The sequence below is a fragment of the Chelonoidis abingdonii genome, chromosome 10 (genome assembly GCF_003597395.2).
Source record: "Chelonoidis abingdonii isolate Lonesome George chromosome 10, CheloAbing_2.0, whole genome shotgun sequence".
In the NCBI taxonomy this organism is placed as follows: domain Eukaryota; kingdom Metazoa; phylum Chordata; order Testudines; family Testudinidae; genus Chelonoidis; species Chelonoidis abingdonii.
The window spans coordinates 35424016-35450772 of record NC_133778.1 but is presented as its reverse complement, the minus strand read 5'-3'; the positions used below and the strand labels follow the sequence as shown (position 1 = coordinate 35450772).

The following is a 26757-nucleotide window of genomic DNA, read 5'->3' as shown; positions in this document are numbered from 1 at the left end:
AAACAACTGCAAAGTAAAAAAAAGTACTGCTATCTAAGTATTATTTCTTTAATGTGAGAAGTTGAGCATGAATCAGGATTTTTTACCTACCCTTTAAAAAGGGTGAAGGTTTATGCCAGGCATGTAGCATTTTATTGTAAATACCACATGTTCTAGCTGCATTCCGAATATATGAAATGGTTGGGGTTTTAATAAAATACCCAATAAAATCACTTTTTGGCAGGATTTCATTTATTTGCACTATTATATTTTACTTATTAGGGAATAGGGAAACACAAATAAAAGATCGCACAATCTCTTCCCCCACTTGGGAATAACACAGTATTGTATGGGGAGGGGAAAGGAGGGACATCAATATGGGGGAAATGAGGTATCAGTTATTTTAACTGAGCTTGCTGTTTGCCCAGCACCCTTCCTCCACTTCTTACCTCATAAGTATGATCTGGTTTAGGAACAGTAATTTTTGAAACTCTAAAATGAGGACTTGCTGTCCGGGGACGTGTGTGTTCCACAAGGACTGTTTTTTCAGTTCTGGTTTCTTCTGTTCTTTTAATCTACATTAACCAATAAAATGTTTGGTCAGTATGTTGTGCTAGTCACCAAATTGCAAAATAAAAAGTTTCATTAAAAAAAACCAACAGCCAGCCATAGAAAGAGTGCAATATAAACCAAGTCTAACCTGTGTTGATACAGGCATTTCCATTTTTTCAGTAGTGGAAACTTTTGTTTCAGAAGGAACGTGTACTGGTTTGGTGACAACATGACGTTCAGTTGGCACCTCAACAACGTGACCTGTCATAGTACGCTCTTTATATCCATATTCCAAAGCTGTCTGCTCAGCATAGCCTTCTTCAGCACGCTCTAGCTCCCAGGGCTCTCTAACACGTGCATGATCAACTGCAGCAACAACTGTAGCTACAGCTTCAGCCTTTTTGTAAGCTCCAATCTAAAGGCAACATTTACAGAATTCATACAAGTACGCATGGTGATGATAAAGATTTGTCTATCTGGCAAATGCACAGTATATACATGTTATAGACAGACAGACAATGTACATTTGTTATATAGTATTGAAAATATATAAGACTGTATTTATCCACATGTGCATTTCATAGTCACTAGTTGTAAATATATATTTATACTAAATAGAAATACCTCCACACTGTGCACATGCATATTTCTATATACTGTACACAATGTATATTAAATACTTTGCTGACACATTTATGACTATGTTACAGTATGTATTATATTTAAAAAGCTATAATTTCTGACAGCTGCACATAATTCTATATCAGACATTACTAAGAGAAATGGTCAAAGTATGTATATGATGTTTGATGTGCAAACACTGCATGGTCCATTTATGCACAATGAGCCTTAGGAAATATATAGTTGTAATTTCAATGCACGGAAAAGTTGTGCTAATGTATTACACAAGTTCCTAATAGGGAAGGATAACTTTGAGTATTTTGGTAAAAGGGAAGTGGTGCTTTTGTGCCAGGATATAACTTGTTTTTAACTTCCTGATCCATAACTGGTTTCACACTTGACGTCAGTGTAATATCTCCATTATCAAGTTTTGGTCAGCAGCAGATATTTGAGTAGCAACTGCTGCTGTTTATTCAGTATTATAATTAACCCAGATACAGTATATAGTAAATGAGCATGTGAAAAAATTAACTTTTAAATAATAAATTGCCTTCATTCACCCATTTTACATACAGCTTTAAAAACAGTTCATCACGTGAAGTAATTTCTTTAAACTAGGTTAGACTGTCTGCAAAATTTATTTTACTATTGATAAGGCTTTGTACTCTAAGGGCTGTATTATTCAATGCTAGTGTTAACTTCAAAGGACGTGCTTATGACATTGTTGAATCTGGACATAAATTCACACACCAAAGAAATGTGAACTCTGTGTACACTGAACCCTTGGTGTGCATTTTATCTGATTTTGCTTTTTTTCATTGAAAATTAATCAAAACATTTTGTAAACATACCAGTGATGTTTTCAATTAGTTAATTATATTAAGAAAAAAGTGGGCCATATCCTGTAGTTCACAATCATGCTACTCTCTCACTGATGACAGGACTCAGCCCTATTACATTAGAATCCTTTTAACCAGCATAGACCCTACTGGAAACAGAAACGAACAATGGTCTTCTTTATCAGAGGCTTATAAGAATATATTGGGTAGAACTGAATTGTTTTAAACATATGCACTGTACAAAGAACAAAAACAATACAAATCTTGATAAAGTGAGATCAAATGGTCGATTAACCATAAAATTAAAGAGGAATAGGCTATATACTAAAGGACTTCAGAGACAGAAATTTACATAAGCAAACATCAGTTCAAAGTTATCTACTGAGACCAGGCTTTCAAAGACAATCACAGGTGGTGTTATTTAAAGTGACTTTTTTATAAATGGATAGGCAATTAGTTAATTATCTAGAATTATTGAGATTCATTACACTGAATCTGTTCCTTGTCAAATTACCCCAGTCAAGCAGGCACATTAAAGGGAATGCAATTGAGTGGATTCTAGTGTACACAAGTAGCTCTTAATTGATGGCGAAGCATAAGGAGGCTTGCAGAGAAAGTAAACTGGAACAGTGTATTTCACATCTGTAACAGCTGTATTCACCTGATCACGAATTAGATGCATTTGTTCTTGTTTGGTAGTAACTCCTTCTCTGGCTCTTGGTATTGTTACTGGTTCTTTGCATTTATCAGTGGCAATTACTGTTGGAACTATAGTAATTTTTTCAGCTTCCTTTTTTATCTGATTATTATGGTAGAAACAAAAAAGTTTCAATTACATATGGTCTCATTAAAAAAAAAGCATTGGAATAGGGAAAAGGTTAAGGTTTTAGATCCCTGTACACTGCAGCCTCCGAGTGACTCTATGTTAGCTAGATGTTGATGAGTATTGTTACATCCTAATGCCTATTTAAATAAAATATAGTATTTAAAAAAAGTTAAAATGCTTTCTAATGTAAAGACATCAGTGTCAGTCAAAAGAGAGTTATGGATATCTTATTAATGCCAACTATTAGGAGTGAAGGACAAAGTGGGAAGAACTAGATTCTAATTCATAGTTGACAAAAGTTTCCAGCTGGAGTAAGTTTTAGAAAAAAAACTGGAAATATATAGTTAGTATTTGTAGGGGAAGTATCACAGGAGAATGAATATCACATTTATAACAGTTCTATTTACCTTTTCATCAGTTACTCGTACTTGTTCTTCTTTGGTAGCAACTTCATCTCTAGTTCTCGATACTCTGACTGGTGCTTTAGGTTTATCAGTGGTAATTACTACCTTAGGCACAGAAGGTTTCACAGCATCCTTTCTTATCTGGTTTTTATGATAAAAAAAGTTTCAATTATATATACTCTCAAACAAAATTACATGGCTTTTCAGGAAAGTGGGACAGGTTGATGGAATATTATGTAGAAAAGGCAGTGGCACAGCTAGGAGTATAAATTTGGGCGGGTCTCAACTTTCGGGTGGATGGGCAATGACAGACTGTGCTTGCTCAGCTTCTCCCCTGACACCATGACCTCTTCCTAGCCCTGGTGCCCCCAGACACAGGGCTTCCTCTGCTAAGTTGAGCAGGTGCATGGGGTGGCTCAGAAAATGGCAAGGTAGAGCTGCCAGAGTGTAGTTTTCTGAAGGGCGGTCACATAGCTCTGTGCTGGATTTCAGGTGTCCGAGTGATGGTCCGGGCTACTGTGGCAGCACTACATCCCTGCTTAGATTTGGGTGGGCCTGGATGCTAAGTCAGGCCCACCCGGGGCTACACCTCTAAGACATGAGGAAAGGAAAGAAGATGAAATGCCACTTGTAGAGTGGAATGACTATTGTGTGTAAGCCAACTTCCGTCCCATCTTACACACTTTGCAACCCAGTTAAATTCAGTAGAGTTACACCGTGTGAGAAAGAATCAGGGAAGAATTTGGCCCCCCTACTGGTTACATTTAAGTGACCATCATTGTATCCTCCTGATATAAACTCCTTTTAGCAGCTGCATAGAAATGAGTATTACTATGACCTAACATTTACTCTCATTAGTCAGTGGGGCTACTCAGATAAATAAGGGCTACTCAATGTGAGTAAGGGGTCCAAAATCATTTGGTATTAGCTGTGAGACTGATCAGACAGTTTGTGGTCAGGCAAAACTCCTAGCAAACTTCACTGGCTCAAACCTTTATGTAAGTGAATATTATTCTGTTCTGATGGCTAACTGAATAAAAACTCTTTAAAAGATTCTCTTAAAATCCACCTTCATACAACAAGTAAAGGTCACGAATAATCAAATGAGAATTATGAGCATGTTAGTAATGACATCCACAATACTTAAATAACTGATGTTAAGAGCTCCGTCTTGCAGTTCCTGACTAGTCAGAACTCCTAAGTCAGTGGGAGTTTTGCCTGGAACTGTAATACTGGCCTCTTTATGGAACAGTTACTTTACAAATGTTTCTACTGTTGGAGCCTTCAGCTCATAAAAAAAACAAAGGCAAAATACATAAGGAGCATTTGATAGAGATTGTTAATAAAAAGAGTGTATAGGCAAGTTAAATCTGTAACAGCTGTATTCACCTTTTCATGAGTGATGTGAATTTGCTCTCGTTTTGTAGAAATTTCTTCTCTAGCTCTTGATACTTTTTCTTGTTCTTTGGCTTTATCAGCAACAATTATTACCTTGGGTACAGGAGCTTTCTCTGGTTCCTTTCTTACCTGATTTTTACAGTAAAAAAGTCTTGATTACATATAATCTCAAATGCAAATTATATGACATATATAACATTGAAGAAGAGGCTGGACTAGTGAAGGGAAAGGAGGTTAAATTTCACTGGAGGTCCTTGTAGAAGGAAGTGATTGTGAGTCACTCTGTTTGCACCCTGGAGTAACTGTATACAAGTGAATATCATTGTTACATGATGCCAACTCTTAGGAAAACTCGAGTGTTTTATATAGATTTTAAAAATTGATTAGACTGGCAATGATAACTGAACTTCTTTTATGAAATGTACAGTGAGAAGAAAAATAAAATAAAATAACTTACTCTATACACTACCTTTTTCCTACTAAAAGGCAGTAAGTAAAAGAAACTGGGACAGGAAGAAACTTATCTGCATTACAATCAATGGGGGCAAAACCATGATTTTGAATGCATATTTTTTTGGTAAATTTCACTTTATCCAGGAGGTTTAGATGAAAATACAGAATACTCTCCTCCCTGTATAATGGTGGTTTTCTGATTTCCATCCCTCAGTACCGTAAAGGTAAATTACTTCTCCTCCTGCCCAGAGTATTTCTCACCTTGAATCTTGATATTTCACTCTAGACTCCATCATCAGGACTAGACTCAACCTTTACTCAGATTTAGACCCACCCACTCTCACAACTAGATTCCTTTTTACCTTCTCAATTTGAAGCCTGACCTCAGCACTTGACTGATCCCACCTACTTTCTGGAGGCGTAGTCTGGTCTGGAGAAGCTGTAAAGGGTGGACTTCAGAAATATACCATTTCTATGGGAGGGGGCATAAGTTACTCTATCTTTGTATGAAACTCCTGGGGACTATCGAGAAATAGAATGAAGAAATACCAACAGTTCCTGATCCTGCAAACACTTGCACATTTGGTTAACTTTGCTCATTTGAATAACCCCACTGACTGTAATAGGGCTACTTTTGAGTAAGGTTAAGCATATGCATACTTGGTTGCAGAATCAGGGGCTTAAATTAAAATAAATGTATCTGAAAATTAAAAACAAAACATATGCTGAAAGTCATCTGAAATTCAGTCACCAGTATTTTATTTCACATTGTTTTCAGTGCAGAATGATTTTCTTCTTAATGTATCTTGCCTCCTATTTGCTAACAGGAGAATGCCACATGTATGGAATAAACTCAGAAATAGCCACAGAAAAATGGAAAATCCAAGAAGTGTGTGGGCTTTTTTTTTTTAATAATTTTTTTTTAAACACATATGTTTGGCATATTATCTAGCTATACAACAAATGGTAGAAAAACAATGGCATTTTTCCTGGAAGTTATTTTTTCAAAAATTTCTGTTTGAACCATCTATCTATAATATTCATAGAGTACTAGACACAGTAGTATATAAGTATCTTATACAAACAGTCAGTCATCAAGAGAGAATTATGAGAATGCTAGTACTGAAAACCCTAGTGAGCGAGTTCTGTTAGTAATGAAAACTAAGGGAGAAGAGTTATATAGTGACACTTTGTATTGCTGAGCTTCTCAGTTCATAAGTTACAAAAAGAAAAGGAAAAAAGAATACATAGTTTGTCTGTAAAGTAGGGTTTAACTATGAATATTACATCTGTAACAAGTGTATTCACCTTTTCATGAGTGATCTGTACTTCTTGTTTGGCAGCAATTCCTTCTCTAGTTCTTGATATTATTTCCTGTTCTTTGGATTTATCAGTAGTAACTACTACCATAGCTTCCTTTCTCATCTGATTTTTATAGAAGGGGAAAAAAACAACCTTAAAATACATCTCAACACATAGTAAAGATCAGTTATCAAAATAAAGTGATATAAATTAAGGGGAAAATGCTGGGGAAGAGTTATTTTAAGATCTGCTGGAAAAATTCAAGTTAAATATTAGGAATTTTTTTTGTCAGTATAAGAACATTAGGTAATAGAATTAGCTGCCAAGGGACATTATGAGATCACTTTCACTGGAGTTATTAAAAACAAGACATGATACCCATTTATCAGGAATGGTGTAAGAATAATTAAGTCAATTCAGTCATGATGTGAGGTGATAGATGAGATGACCAATAGCAGTCCCTTACAGTCCAGATGCTTCTGCACCAATAATGCATGCTTACATGAAGCATTTAGTATCTTGTTAATTTTGCACTATGAAGTACATGCTTTGTTTGCATGTAGGATTGGGTGTAAGGAGAAAATTATATAAAAGCTGTGCTTTACTTTTACCTGTTCCTGAACAGGTTGAATGTGTACCGCAGTCGTTGCTGTCCTTTTAGAAACCTGCTCTACAGGGCTTGGAACTGGTTCTCTCACTCTAGCCAGGTCAACTGCAGCAACTACAGTAGCAACAGCTGCTGTTTTATCAATGTCCTGTAGGACCAAAATTAGTCACATCAGAAGATATTATTTTATAGGTTGCTTACATAGAATAAGCATATGACAATTACATGCACAGAATATTGCTGTCAAAGGTCTATTTAAACATTTCCAGGGGAACTCCCTAAATAGCTGTTGTAAGCAAGTGTTTACATGCAGTCTCTCAAATTACATTTACCAGTTCTCTCAGCATAGGCAATGTTCTTTCCAAATTTAAAGACTCTTTACCTCTTTAGCACCAGCAGCTATACCAGCAACAGAGACACCAGCAGCAGCACCACTAATGGTCATCTGGTCTTGGACACCATATCTCCCTTCCCATCTTTCTTCTGTCCTTATCTGGGTAGCGCTTGTAGTTACTCTAGTTTCCTGCATCCGTGCCTCAGCTGCAGAGGCATAACCTTCCAGCTTCCAAGGAGGAACAACCTCAGCAGCAGTGGCTACTGTTGCCTGTGCTTTACGGATCAGTGCTGGAGATTTCACAGGCCTAATAGGTGAAGTGGAGAGTCTTCCAGCAGGAGATACTGACCTAATGAATAAACATAACATTACTGGTATTAAATTTAGCATCACATAATAAAATAAAATAAAATAACCACACAAGTAACACAGAATTGACATTCATTTCCTGTTTAGGATACCATCAGTACCTGGACACTGAGCTAAATGAAAAACCAACAAAAATCGAAACAAACCCAATGTCCCCTTTCATCTCCCTCTCCTCTCAGGTGGAAAATGTTTAAATTTGATTTTTTTTGACCAAACTTTACTTATAAACTCCAGGGCTACAAGAAACCAACCAACTAATAGTGATAGGCTGCATACCAGTTGGGAACATTTATTTAGAAAAGGAAAGCAAAACTTCCAGTTGATTTGTTACCTTCAAATTGTGTAAATTGTTAGATTGTGTGAACTGCTTACCATTCCTCTATTCTCTTCCTTCCTTCCTATTCTTTGTTACACTCACTTGTTCTCATTTGAAATTATGCTCCTCAGTCTTCCTATGCATTTGTACAGCTCCCAGTACAGTGGGGCCCTGATCCTGACTGGGTCTTTTGGACGCTACCAGAACGTAAATAATAAATAGGAGAGGAGATCTCATTGCTTTATTATTTATTTACGGAATGCCATCAATGTGCTTGACACTGCAAGAAGTAAAGGACACGAGGAGCTTTCTTGATCTTGTACATTTGTCAGATCCTTAAATTACTGAAGGATTTTCAATAACTTAATTAGCTTTACAGTGAAGACATAAGAGAGAATACCACAATGTATTTCACTCAAGAATATGCATTTAATATAAAAGTACCAGAAACGATAAGTTCACATTGGATCAGAGACTATATTTTTTACTCAGATAATGGGAGTTTTGAGAAAGGATATGGGGCATTATGTACTAAATTAGGCCCCAATTCTACAGTGATCCCCACTGAATTCAGTGAAGTGCCATGTGGGGGCACAGAAGTCTGCCTTTCATCAGTGCATTTCAGGAGTGGGACCGATCTTAATTGCAACATTTTCTTTTACCATTTACAGCAGCACTAATTGGTATCTGCTGTTACAGTGATAAACAGAGCTTTTAGAAAGACTGACACTTTAAAAATTAATTGTGAGTATTAATATGTAGTTATAAAGCACTTTCCATCACTACTAAATACTGTACATCTTTTCCCCAAGACGAGTTCCTGTATATCAAATTTCTAGCATCATGCAAATGTTTTAACGCTGCCACATTCTGAACCACTGCAGTATTAGTGGTGGTCTCCAGCATTATACTTTATATTTTTTATGTTTATTTTCACATATAATTTAGATGTAAATGTTATTTTTGAGTTAATAATGCATTTCACGCAGGTCTACCTAGAGTATAAAAACAACAAGGAGAACGGGGGCATCTTAAAGATTAACAGATTTATTTGGGCATAAGCTTTCATGGGTAAAAAACCCATCAAAAGTTTATGCCCAAATAAATCTGTTAGTCTTTAAGGTGCCACCGGACTCCTTGTTGTTTTTGTGGATACAGACTACCACGGCTGCCCCTTGATACTTGATACCTAGAGTATAACATTTTTAGTGCATTATGCACTCTAGATGGCACTATTGTATTATCCTTGTATTTACATGGGTGCTCATGGATTAATTATGCTTGTAAATTATTAGGTTAGTACCAATCCATTGTTACTTCTTGTATATACAGCAATAACTGTTCTCACTGTGGTGAAATTCACCACAAAACAGAGCTGGCACAAAGGTATAAATGGGGCCTCATTCAGCTCAAAAACATTACCCTTTTCTGGCCCAGTGCTTGGTGCAATGGGGAGCTGAGACAATGGAGCCAGTAGAGTCTAAGAGCTCTTCATCAGTGCCTCAGTGCAAATGAATTGGGCTCTGCCACACCACAGCTGTGGACCCTGCACTTCATATCACTCCTTATCCCTCCTGAGCCCTCTACACATATCAGAGCTAAACCCTCATTTCCCCGTAACCATGTTAATTTTTCTTGCCTCCACAGCCCTAACTCTGGAATCATTTCCCACATGTCCATAATATACCTGTGTCCACAGATGTTCACAGTTATTTTTCTGTTGATCCTTCCATCTGCATGAAACTCACCAAATGCCTATGCTGTTTTCTTTTCTCATAAAGTAATTACCAAAGACCAGATTATGATTGAACTAACTTACCTACAGCTGGAGCAAAAAAAGTGTTACTCCAGCTTTCTGTGGTGGAACACGGTGCAGAATCTGACCCTACACATTTTCTAAAGGATTTCCTAAACCTATCTCAGAGGATGGAGTGTTTGCAGACACCTGCCAAAACCCTCCTCCTGAAGCTTTGACAACTATACAAAACCAGCAGTCAGAACAAAACTACATTCTTCCATTCCATGCTGTGCTTTCCATTCACATCATCACCATTTCATTTTCTCATTTTACTGGAGGGGATGACTGAAAATTCAATCTTTCCTTGATAGTTAACATGATTTACCTGACTGGTGATGGTGTTGGTGCTCTAACATGTCTTACAGGTGATGGTGATTGTCTAATGGGAGATGGTGACTGCTGTCGTGCCATTTGTACTTTTGCTGCACTTATTTGTGGAGTTGGTGATTTTGATGTAGGTTTAGGAGGCATTCTTGGAGGGGCCTTGTGTGGGAGCTGTTGTCCTGTGGCACTCTCTATGGACATTTCAACAGTTGTAAGTGATCTAGCATCAAAGTGGGCTTCTATTTTCTATAATGAAAGAAAGAACAATGGTGAAACACTGCAAAATGCCAAGAATCAATTTCTAAAGCTTTTAACACCATTAGCTTTGAAAAAAATGTACCTTTTCAATTCTAGCTTGTCTTGTTTGCGAAATCTGAGCAGTCGAAACAATTGTCTTTGTCTTTTTAGCGGGTACTACTTCTTCCTCGCCTATTGGAAGGTAAAACATGAATAGTCAGGAGAATTATATGTGGTAATAAACAAGAATAGCTTTTTAGAAGGAACTAAACATGCAATGCCAATTGTATATCAGCATGTGTAAACACCAGAGAAAGAATTAATCAGCCATCTGTTTTTCTTGCAGTATCTATAGACAAATAATTGTGGAACCAGTTGAAATAAGATTAGCCTTTTTGTGTAACTATGTAATTAGGCCAAAAAAAAATTAGAAGCATATTAATTATACTTCAGAATCATTCCAGTCTCCCAAATACACACATAGTTTGTCTAAAAGTGTATTTTAACTGGTGAGTCAAGAAAGGCTGGCATTATGAGTATGATTGAAAGGGCTCCATTCAACCCGAAACTCCCTTCATAGCTACTGGGCTCATTCTCATCTGCACTCTCACCATGAAGTCTACTCCCTTTTCTGAGGGGGGGTATTGCTTCCAAGAAATGGCTGCATAATGCCAATTACAACCTTATACAGATGACCACACTTGTATTAACCCTTTCCCCATGATTAAAGTCTGTGACCTTACTTCAGCCATGTATGGCTTGCACACACTAGAAGGGCTCATATATTTTAGTCTGGTCAGAGCCTTAAGTATATAATGTTGTTGTAGCAGCAATAGTAAAAGCCTTTGTGTCTTTATAAGGTGAATTTTAAACTTTAATGTCTGGGTAGTTTTCAGTTTAAAAATATACAGTAGATGAAGTCCAGACTCCTCTACATATGTGTATGTGAGGAATTAGCTGATCAAAAACAGCAATTCTGCTGTGCCCATTCTGGGCTGCTCTCATATTCTTGGAGTTCACACTCTGCAGATGCATTGTGAGACCAGAGGCCTGAAGTTGTGAGCACTGATTTGCCAATATCAGCATGAACATTCCACCATTCATTTGCTATGTGTGTCTCACAAATTCCTCTAGTGAGAGGAAGTTCTGATGGGGCACAGGAATGGGGCCACATTAATGTTGCTCTTGCAGCATTAGCATATACCCATCTTACCGCAAAAATCAAATTGTGCCTTAATCTGGTTTTGCACTAACAAATAATCATTTAGCAAATTAAAACAGTCCTGTTCCTACTAATGTCAATAAGAGTTTTGCTCACTTAAGAACTGCAGAACGTGGCCCAACAGCAGTAGATAAAAGACCTTGGTTTTAAAATCTAATTTTTAAAAATTCTGCAAGAGCAAAACAAAACAAGCTCTTACAAAACCCCCCAAACCCTTCTGTGAGGCCTATACTTTACATATACAATTCAAAGAAATCCAACTGAGGGAACTGTTTTATATTGAAAATGTACTTTTTGTTACCAGCCTGGAGCCTTTTATGACATGTTTCAACTTGGAAAGAATTTTTACACCCAAGTTACAAACTCTTGAGAAATGGGTTATTAATGAAATTGCTGATCAACATTAATTGCAACAGTGCCCTTTATACCACAACAAGAATGTACATGTTCTTATTTTCATGGCTTACAACCTCAACTCCATTACCTTGAACCAGCAATTCGGCTGTTGAAGTAGCTCGTCCCACGCTATTTGTGGCATTTACTGAATAGGTTCCGGAGTCTTCAGGATAAGCTTCTGCAATTATTAAACTGTATAGGTCTCCTTCTTGTGAAATTTGAAAATCGAGGGAGCTTTGAATTTCTGCTCCATCTCGATAGAACTTCACCACAGGTGTAGGGATTCCAGTCACTCTAACATCAAGTCGAACTTGCTTTCCTTGCCTTATTGTCATGCTCTGTAGACGTTGTGTAAAGTTTGGTGGTGCTGTTTCAGCTATAGTTTGATTAGAAAAATTAAAGTTCACTCTGTAAAGAACTTCATAAGGCCTAAACATTTCCAATTCTAGAAGCATTCACAGCCTTTAAATTCTTTACAAATACCCTTTATATATAAACTATAGTCTCCTTATCTATCTCCCAGTTGCTATTGATATAGAAGAGGGCCACCTTGTCTAACACTAAAATAAATTAAGGCCTCCTTCCTGCAAACACCTATGCATGTTCTTAACTTTACTCACATGAGTAAAGCCCCGATCCAGCAAACCTTTACACATGTACTTAACTTTATGTGAATATTTCCATTTCTGACAATGGGACTACTCACATGAGCACAGTTGAATGTGTGCATAAGAGTTTGCAGAATCAGGGCCTGCACTGGTACAAAAGTGCCAGATCCATTCTGTATTCATGTGAGTACAGTCCCACAGAAATTAAAAAGGGCCCTATCCTTCAAACCCTTATTCACAGGAATAATCTTTACTTACATGACTAATTCCATTGAAGTTGGCGGTGCTACTTGTGTGAGTAAATATTACTCTTGAATAAAGGCTTGTAGTGTTAGGACAGGCATTTTGAACGACTATACTCGTAAGTGTTTGTACAGTCTGGTTCATAGTTTATGCTGCTGAAGACTGTTGTAATAGTAACACTTGAAAATTCATGATGAAGTGATGAAGAATCCTATCTACATCTATAAGGAATCTAAGCATATACTGAAGTTTTTTTGGGGAAAAAAAATCTAGCTTGCTTTAGAGTAAGGAATTTGATTTGTTGTTACTATCTTGTATGGTGTTTCCTTCTCATATTTTTGTGTTATTTTTATCCAAGTTTCAAATATATACATAATTTTTATTTTAGCTCCCTCATCTCTGGTGACAAGGGAAAGTGCCAATAGTTTGCTGTCCCTCCTTAACCATACTGTACCTGTGACAAGTAGCTCAACGGTACTAGTTGCTTGCCCAGCTCTATTGGTGGCTTGTATGCTGTATCTTCCACTGTTGTCTGCTGTCACGGCGGGGATCACAAGTTTAGCGCGGCCATCGCTAAAGGAGATCTGCACGCCGGGCAGAGTTGCAGTGGAGATAACCTGGCCATCCCGAAACCAGCTCACCTCAGGAACTGGGGAACCTACAGAAAGCAGTAGATAAAGAAAGCAATTTCAGCATCACTATAGACCAGGACCCCCAAAATACCTCGGCTAATTACAAATATGTACGGCAGCTTTCAACCATCTGAGGGAATTGCTGCGTGTGCACAGGTTTGCAATTACACCAGTAGCATAAAATTACAACATTCAAGGCATTTCCCTGATGTCTTGACAATACATAGGGTTTTAGTGTAATTCACAGGCTGATAGATTAAGAAATTCCTCAGTGTCCTGCACCATTTGAAAGCCCTGTTAAGGGAGTTGGCGTTAGTCTCATTTAAGAATTATACGAAAGATTGAGAAATTCATGTCTTTGATTTGTTCACTAGTATAAAAAAAATAAAATACAGGTTCCTTGTAATGAAATTATATAATCCAAGCCTTAGGCAACAAGAAGTAAATTGAAAATGCAGGCTGAATTACAGTATTCCCCCTAATAATGAATTTATTAAATAAACTACCACTGAAAGTGACTGTAGCAAAAAGTAAAATCAAGAGTTATCTTTATATCTTTCTGGAGAGGATGATGGCAAAGCCTCATGGAAGTGAATGAATGAAGGATTCATAGAAACTAGTAGAGAGCAGCCACATTGGGTCAGATATTTTACCGTTCAAATATATTATTCTTAGGGGAAATCCCTGAGGCAAGACTCCCACTTTCAGTATAGACTCCATGTACAGTCATAATTGGCTTCCAGCGTCAAATGATAACTTAAACATGACAGGGAATATCCTCTTCCAGCACTCAGATGGCTATGAGGAATCCTTGTGAAGGGAGAAGAATCCTATTACCTATGTCACACAGCAGGAGACAAGCAGCTCTGTGGGGACTATTTCAGCTGAGAGGACTCTTTGTGGTCTCAGGAAACCCCTTTTCTAAGATGGAGGGACCCAAATATCAGTTAAGTGATGGATCTCTATCCTCACCCATGTCTCTCCATCCACCCCTCCACTTCCCCAAATCCCTTTTATGCACAGCCATGCAGAAATCCCCATAATGCTGGGTTCTGCGCATGGCAAGGTTGTGCAGTTATGCATGACCTCTTTCAATAATGCCCAACTGCAGAAGTGGACCAGTTCCATTGCAAAAAGGTCCTTTATAGCCTCAGGAGGCGGCCCTAAGGCTGCACTAGTTGAGTTGCCCTACAGCTGCTACTACAGTCTCAAGCGTCTCTACCTTTGTATGCTCCAAAGGCTCACAGGCTTCAGAATTCTGCCCCCTAGCACTTGCAAAGAACCCCTCTAAAGAACCCAGTTATTTATTTGAACTCTGTATGAGGCCAAGAATATGACTGTATGAGAATATGGACTGTGAGGGAGAAAGTTTTTGTTGGGAGTCTGCAATCATTCTAGACTTGCCTAGAAAATTTGCAGATTTTGCTGTTTCTCATGGCCAAAAAAATAAACTGGAGTTATTTTGTTTTATATTTATATATAAAAATCTAATAATTCAGACATTATATATAAAAGTATGTGACCAGTCTGGGAAAGAGAGAGACTTTTCAAACCAAAAATAGAAACACTACATTTAGGTGTTTATCGTTTCATAGCTGTAGCTAAGCAAATACCAAGGATTAGGGAGTGGCTAAGTTTTCCAGGGACCAGTTTGAGACACTTTGGGACTGAGTTTCACAAGCACAGAGCATACCAAGAGTGAAGCTTATAAATGCAGGCTCATTGTTGCTCAGTATTTGGAAGGGAATAACCCAAATAAACTAACAGAAGTCCAAATTAACTCTTCATTAATGCAAAAGCCAAACAATACTGTGGAAACAGACACACACACAAGCAATTCACAGTATGGTTCACATGTGTAATTTAGTTTATTTACTCCAGTGTTATAGGCTGCATCCTGTAGTGTTTATTAAGCACACTTTTAGTGCTCTCAGATTAATTGTGATCTTCCTTTTATAGACTTATACATAATATTTGACATATATAAAATAGCTTTATTCAAAGATAAAGATAAGGATTTAATTTAATATTCACAATGACTGATAAAAGAGACCACAAGTCCAGGTGACAGAAATAAAGTTACACTGTCGATGATTTAGAAGGTCAGATTCCAGGAAATAAAATGTTCACAAGTTTTTGTACATTAGAAAAACGAAATACTGAATCACTCCCAGAACTGTCAGACCTGATGAGTGGCTTTGGGGAGGAAGGGATGTTCCAGTATCCCACAACATGAATAAGAGCTAAGAAAAGATTGGTTCACATAAGGTTTGGGCCTAAAATAAAAGAATGGTGCATGCAGTTATAAAACTGATGTGTCTCTTATCAGTATTAAATTAAGTTTCACTCACAAATATTACAGGATATTATAAATGAAAAGAAAATAGCTGAAATCATTCATTCATCAAGAACTTCAGCATCATAACTGGTTTTAATGGTACATTTATCTATTTTACTTTTATGGTTAACGGATTTATTACAAAGGTGATTTTCCTCAGCATGTCTATACAATTTCATATGAAACCTAAGTCAAACAAAAAGTCTGCCGTGTTACAGAAGGCTGGGATGGCTAACACTGGAGCAGTGGATCAAACCCTGAAAAGTGGGTACAAAATAATCCACTGATGTAAATGGGCATATGGTGGTGTTCAAATGTCCCATATGATCCTATGTTAATCAAGGGATCCAAAATGTTGGTATAAGTCTGGGTGCAAAAGCATGATTGGCAGCCACACTTTGGAGTAAGTACATCTTAGACACTCATAGGGCAATGATTATCAGCCACAGCAAATGTCAAAGATGGCTATGGTGCTGGACAGACACATATCTGCCAGGGGGTAATTGTACAACTGCAGATCTTGGATGCTTTGTTTTATAGTATATGGTAGTCACTGTGCTAATACCAACCCTCGAATACACTTCCTTAACCATGCCATTCTGTGTCCCTTCTCCTTAGTACTGAGCATGTGTCAAAGCCACTCCTGGAACAAGGCATTGGCTGCTCTGGCACTTATTTTGATTGGCTAAAAGGTTTTGAGTGGGGCTTTGTACATTCTCTGTGTTCATGCTGACTCAACATATGATAAAAATAGTGAATAAGATTTGATAAAATGGAACTTCATTTAAAAATGAAGGTGCTTCTTTAAGTTGCTCCATGATCTTAGTTATGTTTAGACAATCTTACACTATCTCTAAACAGACTTTCCTACCATTTTGAGTGGGTACACATGCCCAAATTCTGTGCTTATAACTCATATGACTCCACCAAAATCATAGAGTCAAGGGGGTTGAATGACGTGTAAGTCAACAGAAAATGAGCCAGTGTGCCCAGCACAAGAAAAATGGTCCCCTTTTGCTTTGGATCAGCAGTGAACCTTCTGCTGCTTGGTCCCTCACTCTGTCATGTCCTCAGACTCTGTGCATACATCCCTAGATTTCTCACTAGCACACTTCTCACTTTTATCCCTATTTCTTCCTTTGCTTTGTTAACTGGGGCCCAAGTCTGCTCCTATTGAAGTCAGTGAGAATTTGGCCACAGACTTCAGTGGTAGCAGAATTGGGCCTTTCCTTTGATCCTTTATAATTCTGCACAGTGTGTCTGCTGGACTCTGATAGCATTCTCTGAAGTAGGCTAATCCATTGAATTACTTGACCTTTTCAGGACAGTCAGATTTGGATATATTCATGTACCAACAATCTTTACTCCATCACATTACATGACTATCTAAAGCACCAGCAATTGTATGTTTGCGTTACATTTCCACAACATAACTAATTCAGGACCAAGAAATGAAGGTAGTAAGTCTTACCACTAATATGAGCCTCAAAGGTTGCGGCACTACCCTCCAGTGCCACAACACTTTGTAACGGCTGCGTAAATGTTGGTGGTTTTGTTGTCATCTTTATAGGCACTCTGAAAGAAAGAAAACATAATTAGATGTCAAATGCCAAGCTCTTTGAAGTTCTTACTGTACACATTTCCTCTCCTTTCTTACTGTACAGGCACTTTTTACTTGTACATGGCATGGAATGATTTATCCTTCTCAGCCTTAAACCATAATGGCCTGGCTGTGCTCTAATATTGGAATTTTTGGAATATAATAATGTCACTTGTAGGGCCTGCTCCTGCTCCCACTGAAGACAATAATACAACTTCTATTGACTTCACTGAAGCAAGCTGTGGTCTAGTGGATTAAGCATGGCACCAGGAGACTGGATCCTACTGTTGATTCTGCCCATGACTCATTGTATGACCTTGTGTAGGTCACTTAGCCTCTGCACCTCAGTCACCTCATCTGTCATAAAGGGAAAATAATCCTTATTCTTATAGGTCCAAAGTGTTTTGGGATGAATTGAAAGTGTTCTGTAAGTGCAAAACATCATTAGACTCACTGGGAACAGAATTAAGCCTTAAATAGCAGCTTAAAAGGAATGTGGATGTCTGCAATCCATTTGGCCTTTAATAATTAAAGGGTGGCTGGGAGGCTTCCCTTTTTTAAGGTATACTGTAAGTAGTGAATAATTTAATCTTATGCAGAAGCATATTGGCTTTAAAGATGCAGACAAAATTCAACTATTTCTCAGAAAGTAGCTCAGTGCAATCTGGAATACTGAGAAACAGCTACCTTTGAAACATGAGCTAGGGTATAAGGTAGCCACTGACATGGATGACTTGAACAACTGCAGGCAGGTGTGAAATCTGAAGGAAAAATAGTGTGTCCTGTCTTCCTATGCATAATAATTCTTTGTATAAAAGAAACACACTGAAAGCTGTGGAAAAGAGTACATATTAGTGATATTTTGTACTTTATTTTAAAAGGGATTATTTTAATTGTATGTTGAATTTAAAGGAATTACGTTTGAATATTTCTAAAGCTTACATACCCGTCTCCTTAAAAATAAGGTCACACAGTTTTAAACTGAAGTTATAATTTCTTTCATTAAAAAACACTATGTGAATATAATGTTATCATCATGATTTACCAGATAAGAGACATCTTGATAATCTTTTTTTAGGTGTCTGAACTTTGTAGTGATACATTTCTATATACTGTGAGTTGTGCATTTACTTTTGATTCTATGTCTGACATTGCCACAGTACCAGACATAATTATAGATAAAGGAACAATAAACCTTTATTTAAATCTCTCTAAGTATGGGACAGCTCCTTAACTGGGTTGAAAAATACCTTACACTGAGAGCAGACCCGTTGAAATCAGTGCCTGGCTCTTCAAAGTAGACCAGACTTGTTAGGAGCCTGACTCCATTCACTTTCAATGAGATAAGGGCACCTAACTCCTGTAGGCTCCTTTGAAAATCCCAAACAGTGTGACTACATATGCAGTAATGTGTTATTCAAGGCGAATAAAAGGGGCAGCATCTGATGATCTATTGGGTTGTGTGAAACTTCACATAAAAGGCACTGTGTGTATTGTCTTCATGGGTTGTACTGATACTTTTTGTAACTTGGTGTATGGGGTGATTTTTTTGTTTCCGAAGTTTTTCAATGTGTGAAATAGTTTAAACAAATTAGGTATAACTGACATTTAATCTCCAGATGACACCAGTTTCCAAAAATGTTCAAGAGCAAGACTGTACAAATTACTTTAATATATGCTCATTTTTCTCATATCTACTTCAATTGTGAATTAATGATTTGACAGTCATTTGAAAGAGAAATAATTTAGTATTTTAAATAAACAGTATCAAAATGATATAGATTATTTCCAAACTCCAGGATATGTTGGAAATTATTTAATTAAGTATAACTGATGATTCATTGAAAGTTTAAATCTCTCATTGGATAGGCAAATTTCAGTTATAAAGATTTTGAGCTTATAAGGCTTTTTTATAATTATGATGAAAAGGTATGCATCTGAAATATCAGGCTCCAAAAATAACTTCCCCAGCTATGACTGACAGCAGACAAGTGTTCCAGAGCTGCTGTGTAATTGATATCTTCGCAGTTGATTCCCTTAAAAAGTCATCAGTGCTTAGCTGATACCATATGCATTTTATCAGAGCTATTCTTGGAGCTTCTCGGTTTATCTGTGAGTAATATAACCTTGAACACTCCCAGCATACATAAAAAAGTTTGTAAGTTAACCAGACATTTCCATATACATTTCAAATCCTAATTTAAAATGTTCTTTAAGATCAAATGCACTTAAAGAACTATTAATTGAATTTTATCAAAACTCACATTCAGAAACATAAGACATCATTCTTGATAAAGAACTTTAATGTTCAGTGTTTATAGACTACATTCTTATTGCATACACATACACTATATGCCCATAAATATACATTTATATTGATGTGTTCTATCAAAATGATTAAATGACTGACAAAGAAATGTAGTTATACTATAAAAAAAATGCTACTAACCTGATTCCTCAAGAGTGCCTAAAAGGAGTGGGCTAAGCCCAGCGAAAGTTTCGTAAACGACGTCCTTATCCAGAGTAAGATTTTAGACAATCCCAATATGAGAATCGTTGAGCCTCTAATCAGTAAAAACAAAACTACACAGTCTTGACAGTGTAGTTTTGCTTTTCTTTGCAATCCCTACACCCGAGGCGAGGCTGGGAATGCACGACTGCTCAGAAGTGCTCACATAGTTGTTTTACTTTATATACCCCGATATGCTGACAGTTCTGCATCATCATGTCAGTGCCACTTCTGATTGGTTTTCTAAAAAAAAGCATCATGGGAGATGCAATCATACACCACCTGTTGGTTTGATTGACAGTGCTAATTTTGGCAGCACAAAAGGGATTCACTGAAGAAATGAACCAGTATATTCAGAGTTTATTCTAATTTAAAGTCCAATTATTTTATTTGCAATTGCTAATTAGGTGCATCACAAACTTAAGAAAAAATTATGAGGAAGGATTTTATTAAATAGCACAGAACAGGGCCAAATCAATAGTGGTCCTGTCAGTCAGATCCAACCTTACAGTCTCTTCCCCTACAATGACTAAGCAGCTACCAAATGCATCTGTCAATCATCAAGTCACATAAGTAATCTGATCTCTTGCATGAGCCTTATATTGGTAATATATATATCTGTATATTTTTAAGTATGAGTTGAAAGTTTGTGTTTGATACCAGGTAGATACGACTTTTTTGTTACTGTTAAAAATCTTTTTACTGCTAACTAGATATTTCTTTCAGTAGGACTTGTCAAAAGCAATATCTGAAATGCAGAAACATGAATGTTAAGAAGGTGCATACACAGCAGCAACTTTTGCAATGGTTTAAAACCCAGTCTTTAGCCCTCCCTTCCGACTGCCCTTATTAGGGGCTGATGTAGGACTCATGGAGCCCTTGCGCCAATGAGCTATGCCTTTCCCATATTGCTTGCTGAGAGGTCTTTGGCTGAGCTGGGCCCAGCTTTATCAGGCTGTGGGGTTAGCTGTATCACCAGCTGCATTCACCTCAAAACCAGAAGTCGCCTTTGTGCTTTCTTCTGCAGCTGGGATAGTTTATTCTCCTAACCCCAGCCACTGTTCTAAGATAGCTGTGTGCACCTGTCTGTCAGGGTGTTAGTACCTCCTTATGCAACCTTTATTTTCCTTTCTGACAATATGGTGCCTAACTAAGCCCCTATCCAGCAAACCACTTAAGCACATGCTTGACTGGCTCTCTGAGACTTCTCAGTCTTAAAGTTACATCTGCGTAAGTGTTTTGTTAGACAGGGGGTGCAGGGCTGGCTTATGCCCCAAGGTACACAGTGAAAAGCAGTCATCTGTGCACAGATGCCTTTGCAAAAGGGCTGGGAAAAGGGGGCAGGCGGGAACCTCTTCCCTGGTACCATCCCCTCCTCCTTAGACTATGCAAAAGAATTTCTGCAGGCACAGAAACTCAAATATGAGGAAGAGAGGCTGCGGGGGGGAGGGGGAGCGCAGAAAGAGAAGGTAAACAAAGTTCCCCATGAACCTCACAGGGAATACTTAGGAGAGCAAATACAAACTGAAGTTTTTCTATGCCAGCCCACTTTATGCTCAAGAACCCCTCCTCCTCCCATGGCAGCCCCATAACTGGGAGTGCACGGTCATATTGCCAGGGTGCTGAAGGAAAGGAAGCTTCTGAGGCACAAAGTCTCTCCATGGATGGAGCACGCTGCAATGTGCTGTTTTGAAAAGAGCGGGGGAGGGTACATCACTTCCCCTTCATAGACTGACCTGAGGAAAACTCTGTGAGGGGAATCTCAGAGTTTTACACCCTCTCACCCATTCCTGGGGTGGTTTCCATAGAAGGGCTTGATCTAGCCTTTAATTTACCTGTAATTTAATTTAATTTGCCAGGTCATCTGTAAGGGCATTTTTTCTGCACAAGGGTAAGGGGAAAGGAGCAGCAGCAATTATTGTAATCTCTCATCTTGATGCAGTGTCCACTTGACAGTGTTGGACGAGCGGTATCATACCCTGTTCATTAGTTTATGGTCTGGATGGGGTTAGTCTGAGGGAAAAGCTAGTCTATCCACACTGATTTACTGTCACAGCCTGAGGCAGGCCTTGACTATAGCTAGGATTTACATGAAGGGAGACCCATTTGGCCTCCACTAAAGCATGTATGGTATCCAAAAGAAACCTATGGAATTATGAGGGGTATAAATGAGTGCCAAATTTTTCGTAGTGGAAGGAATTTACTCTACAACAACCACATTAGGAGGCAGTAAAATATTCTCCAAAGTTGTGCAAGTGGTAAAACTGGTGAAAAATCATGTCCGTAATAGCATATTGACTTCAAATTTCTCTTTTTTTTTAAAAAAAAAAGTAAAAGTCACTGGTGTTATGGAGACATAAGTAAAATGAAGAGTGTAGCATGAAAATCATAGGGTAAAATTAATCATTTTTAAAATCTCAAAAAAGCTGACATTTTGCCTTTTCAATATGTGTATTTTGGTTAGGAGGTCAAATGTTACTATTTTTGCTGGGAAAGGGGGATTAAAATCCCACAAGTAACAGCATTCCTTTAAACCAAGTCATGAAGTATCACAGAAAACCATGGTTTTTGTAGACAAATATGAAGCAAAAATGGAAAATGTTTTGTAAGTGCAAAACATCATTACATATTTAAAGCTGCATTCACTGACTCCAACCTTTTTTGCATATACATTGTGGTTTGTAACAGGCACGGGATTCCACCTGCACAAAGCTCATTGCAGGGTAAGGGGGTTGGGGCAGATCCTCAGCTAGTACAAATTGGCCTAGCTCCATTGTCCTTAGAGTTATGAGAATTTACATTTGCTGAAGAGGCCCACTGCCTCTTTAAAAAAACAACAACCCAAACCAAAACACATTCATATGCAGTTTCTCAGATAATGATCGATAGCTTTTATCTAGTGCTTTTCATTTTTAGATCACAAAGCGCTTTACAGAAGGTCAGTATCTTCATCCTCATTTTCCTGATGAGGAAACTGAAGCACAGGGAGGGAAGTGACTTGTCCAAGATCACTCAGCAGGCCAGTGACAAAACTGGGACTTGAATCCATGTTTCCCAAGTCCCAGTGCCTTGTCCACTAAGTTACATCGGCTCATAATATATCATATCATATATATATAAGTTTCCCCTCCCACCAAATCCTTAGAGACACATTACCCCTTGGAGAAATGGGTACTACAATGCACATACTAGTTCTCAAAATATACAGTATGTCAGAAATAGAATGTGATCTTTAGTGTAATAAAATATTATCGGCCTGATACTGCAAATACTTTGGTATGTGAGTAACAAGTAGTCCTTTTGACTACAATGAGTGAAGGTGCATAAGGGAAACAATTACTTCAAGGGCCTGCATGTGGAAGTGTTACAGGATCAAATCTTTAGTCATAAGAGCGTGGAACCATAACTTCACTGTTTCCTGACTTTTGAATGCTTCACCATACATCTTTAACAGGCTCTTAATGTACTTTTTAAATGGGGTTTCTCTAGTTTATTAAAAAAAATAAAAATTAATAATATGCAGCTATTTGCTTAACAGCGGTAGAGTTCACTGTACCGCAAAATATATGCAGTCGATAGGACAGGAGCCCTGTGTTCTTTCCTGCTCCCCTTCCCTCTACACATTCATTCACTAAGGCTTCTCTACAATATGGAGACTATACAGGCATATCTATGCCAGCAGAGCCATGGAGCATGGATACAGCTTACGCTCAACAGAGGGGCTTTTCTGTTGGAGTAGGACCACCACCTCCTTGAATCACATTAGTTACATCAATGGAAGGTGGATCTACACTGGGGTTTTTGTTGACATAGCTATGTCAGTCGGGGTATGTTTTTTTCATACCTCTGACAGATGTAGTTATCCCAGTATAACTTTTCAGTGTAGGTCAGCCTAAGTGTATGCAGAGAGGTAGAGCCCCACCTCCTCCCCTACATGCCTTTGTTTTCCTTACACACCTTCTATCAATGTGAAAGAGAAGGCTGCGTACACACCACTTGCAGAGCCAACAGAACCTTGACAAGTAAGCAGTTACTGGATCACATTAAACAAATCAAGGCACACGTACAAAGTGTTTTTTTCTAAACTCTTATAAAACTGACAAGCCAAAAATCAGTTTTCACCCACATGACCTAGAGAATAAAGTCCTGTTGAGTTGCTAGTTTTCTAATCTCTACCACTGATCACTAGAGCTCTTCAAATCAAAACATTTTCGTAATTCCCCAGCTTCAGCCTTGAAAATGGCTGAACTGCTCCCTCCCCCCTCAAAAACTTTCCAAAAATATTTTATCCTGGACTGAAAACAAACATGCCAAATTTCAGCCTGAAAGACAAAAATTTTATAAGCAACAGAAAACATTTGCAATGACATCTGTATCCACATAAGACCTCTAATGAAACAGCAAGTATCTTTGGCCAGACTGATAGCTTGGGATGCTTGCACTACATTACACAACTATGTGAGAACTCCAAGTTCCACACTAACCAACCTCAGGGCCCTTAATGGAGCCTGGAAATATGACAAAGATGATGATAGGAACATGGACAGAACACATAGACTACGCTGATCTTCTCCACTCATAGCACTTCCTAGAGGTCAGCTATTCAGTGATAGGGTCTGTAGGAGGATGCCTACATTTGTGGCTGAAAAGTTGATGCTGCTATCAAGTGCTGGTGCTATCTAAGACGGTGGGATAAGATAAACAAGAACTGAGGCTTTGAATGAAGACGGTACCAACTAGGAATGAACCTCCCCATCTCTCCTCAACACAGTCCTAGTTGTAGTGCTCTCTCTGTACGTGTGTGTGAGATAAAATAGCAGGGAGATGGTCTCCATAATGTATTACATCTTTTCCATTTTTTATTTCTAGGATTCTATGAATGATTTAGGTGTGCTTATTGTCAGAAAAGTGATTATGTAAACAAAAGACACCTTAACAGATTGATTCCCTGTATGCATTCATGGTCATAGCTATTTGCCTTGCTGACAAGAACAAATCTTAGCAGTGTCACAAAATTATAGGAGAGTATGTTGGATTCTGTTTCATATATTACCTATCACATTGTTAATAAAAAATCCACAGCTGGAACTTAGTCAACAGTCATGATGTGTAAACCAGATTAGGATTAGGAGTGAAAAAACAAAAAACAATACAAAACAAACACCCCCTCCCCCAAAAATGGATTCCGCCTGACACCAAAAAAAAAAAAAAAAAAAAGGCAGCAAAAACAGGGCTTGACTTTCAAATTCCAAGCTGTGTCTGCAGGGCTGGGAGTTAAAAAACCAAAACCCCTCTGTTTTTTCAATGAGCAAATTGGCTATGGAATCAGGGACAATAGACATGAAATGCCACGTCATGTTCACAGAATCACTTTTTCAGAGATTTCGTTATCCTGCAATTTCTAACACCACTTCTATAAACAGTCCAGCTGATGAGAGAGATTACAGAACTAAAGTGTTTATCAATTTTAATTTTACAGTCTATGTGTGAGACAATTAAATAGCCCATACTCCAATTCTCTGGGTTTGAAGGCTATTAAAAATGAAATATTTATCCCTGGCCTTTAAGTCAATGTCAATACCCGTGTGAATAAGATGTACAAGTGAAGTATTTATTGACTGAAGATGATTATAGGGGACTCAGAGCATATAGGTTTTGTCTTTGTTGATTTTTATGCTCATGGTTTTAGATAGAGAGACAGCTGCTAATGTGTTATTTGGGTCCCTATTCTGCAGGGTGAAGTTCACCCCCATGTGTAGAGGGCCAGAACAAAGTCTTAAGCTTCCAAAACAGGACTACAGTGGGATTTAAGTGGTGCATAAGCCTAGTACTCACCTGGGTGCACAGGACATTCACTTAAAAGTATCAGTTTTCCAAACCTTTGCACTACAGATGTACTTTACAAAATGCACACGGCACTAACTATGTTGGCCAAAGAACATACAGTACTATAGGAATAGGAGGCTGTTTTGCACAACCTGCCTGCTGCATGGGGCTTTGAAAATTTGGATCAGAATGACCATTGAGGAGTCTGAAAGTTCTCCTGGTTCAACTGCTTCTCAAATTGCCAACCAAACTATGGCTTTTACTGGTCCTCTTCCTCCAATACTTCCGCTGCAGGTGTGAAGTGGCTTCCAGAACATCTGCTGCTGATCTGGTGGTAGTCTTGGAACTCTTTAAGGACAACTGTAGGAGTGTCTGCAACCCAAAGGAGGAAACCCAGTTTTCCAACATAAGTGAAAGTGACTGTTGGCCTGTCTATCACCAGGCACTGTAATCCAAGTCTTGCAAACAATATGAGTATATAAATAAAGTTCTTATTAAGCTGCCTTAAAAAGTTTCATCTGCCCCGGGATCATCATAGTGGCAATCCTGACTAGGTCCAGCCTTTCAGTTGCCAGAAATGATTGATTGTCCATGCACAGCCTCCCTAGGAGGATTGCCAGAGACTTTAGGAACTGATCAACCCCCCACCTCAGGTTTTAAATACATAGGATTAGCCAGCCATAAGAGACAAAAATTATTTCGATCATTCCCTGATTATAGAAGCCATTAACCCTTGCCTGTGTAAATGAAAATTGAAGAGCTGAAGTCCTCCATTAGCTACTTAAGAGGAAAAATGGGGAAACCTGCTCTTCTCTCATTCAGTTGCTTGTATACCACACTTGATATTTGTTCTCCATCTTGCTGACAGAATGGGTATAAGAAAACTGACCTACCAACAAGGACAACTGTGGTCTTCAAAGGCATATGAAAAGGTACTTAAAAAAGCAGAGGGGAATTTACTAATATCACGTATAAATACACCTCAAAAGAAAGCGTGTTTTCTAATTTGTTTTATAAGCCAGGA

General features: G+C 38.1%; 1 protein-coding gene across 1 annotated transcript in view; it reads right to left on the bottom strand.

Annotated features, from left to right (window-relative positions):
* The window catches only part of TTN (titin), a 321905-nt gene extending 301861 nt beyond the window's left edge, over nucleotides 1–20044 (bottom strand). The window contains exons 1-13 of the mRNA XM_075069826.1: nucleotides 19848–20044; nucleotides 17270–17373; nucleotides 13283–13486; nucleotides 12066–12353; nucleotides 10463–10551; nucleotides 10124–10368; nucleotides 7364–7664; nucleotides 6986–7129; nucleotides 6381–6497; nucleotides 4611–4748; nucleotides 3225–3362; nucleotides 680–946; nucleotides 429–554 (exon numbers count right to left, since the gene is read on the bottom strand). Coding sequence (XP_074925927.1) covers nucleotides 429–554; nucleotides 680–946; nucleotides 3225–3362; nucleotides 4611–4748; nucleotides 6381–6497; nucleotides 6986–7129; nucleotides 7364–7664; nucleotides 10124–10368; nucleotides 10463–10551; nucleotides 12066–12353; nucleotides 13283–13486; nucleotides 17270–17360 — 2148 coding nt within the window. The 5' untranslated portion in view covers nucleotides 17361–17373; nucleotides 19848–20044. The remainder of the gene's footprint in view (nucleotides 1–428; nucleotides 555–679; nucleotides 947–3224; nucleotides 3363–4610; nucleotides 4749–6380; nucleotides 6498–6985; nucleotides 7130–7363; nucleotides 7665–10123; nucleotides 10369–10462; nucleotides 10552–12065; nucleotides 12354–13282; nucleotides 13487–17269; nucleotides 17374–19847) is intronic.
* Between the last annotated feature and the right edge of the window lie 6713 nt (nucleotides 20045–26757).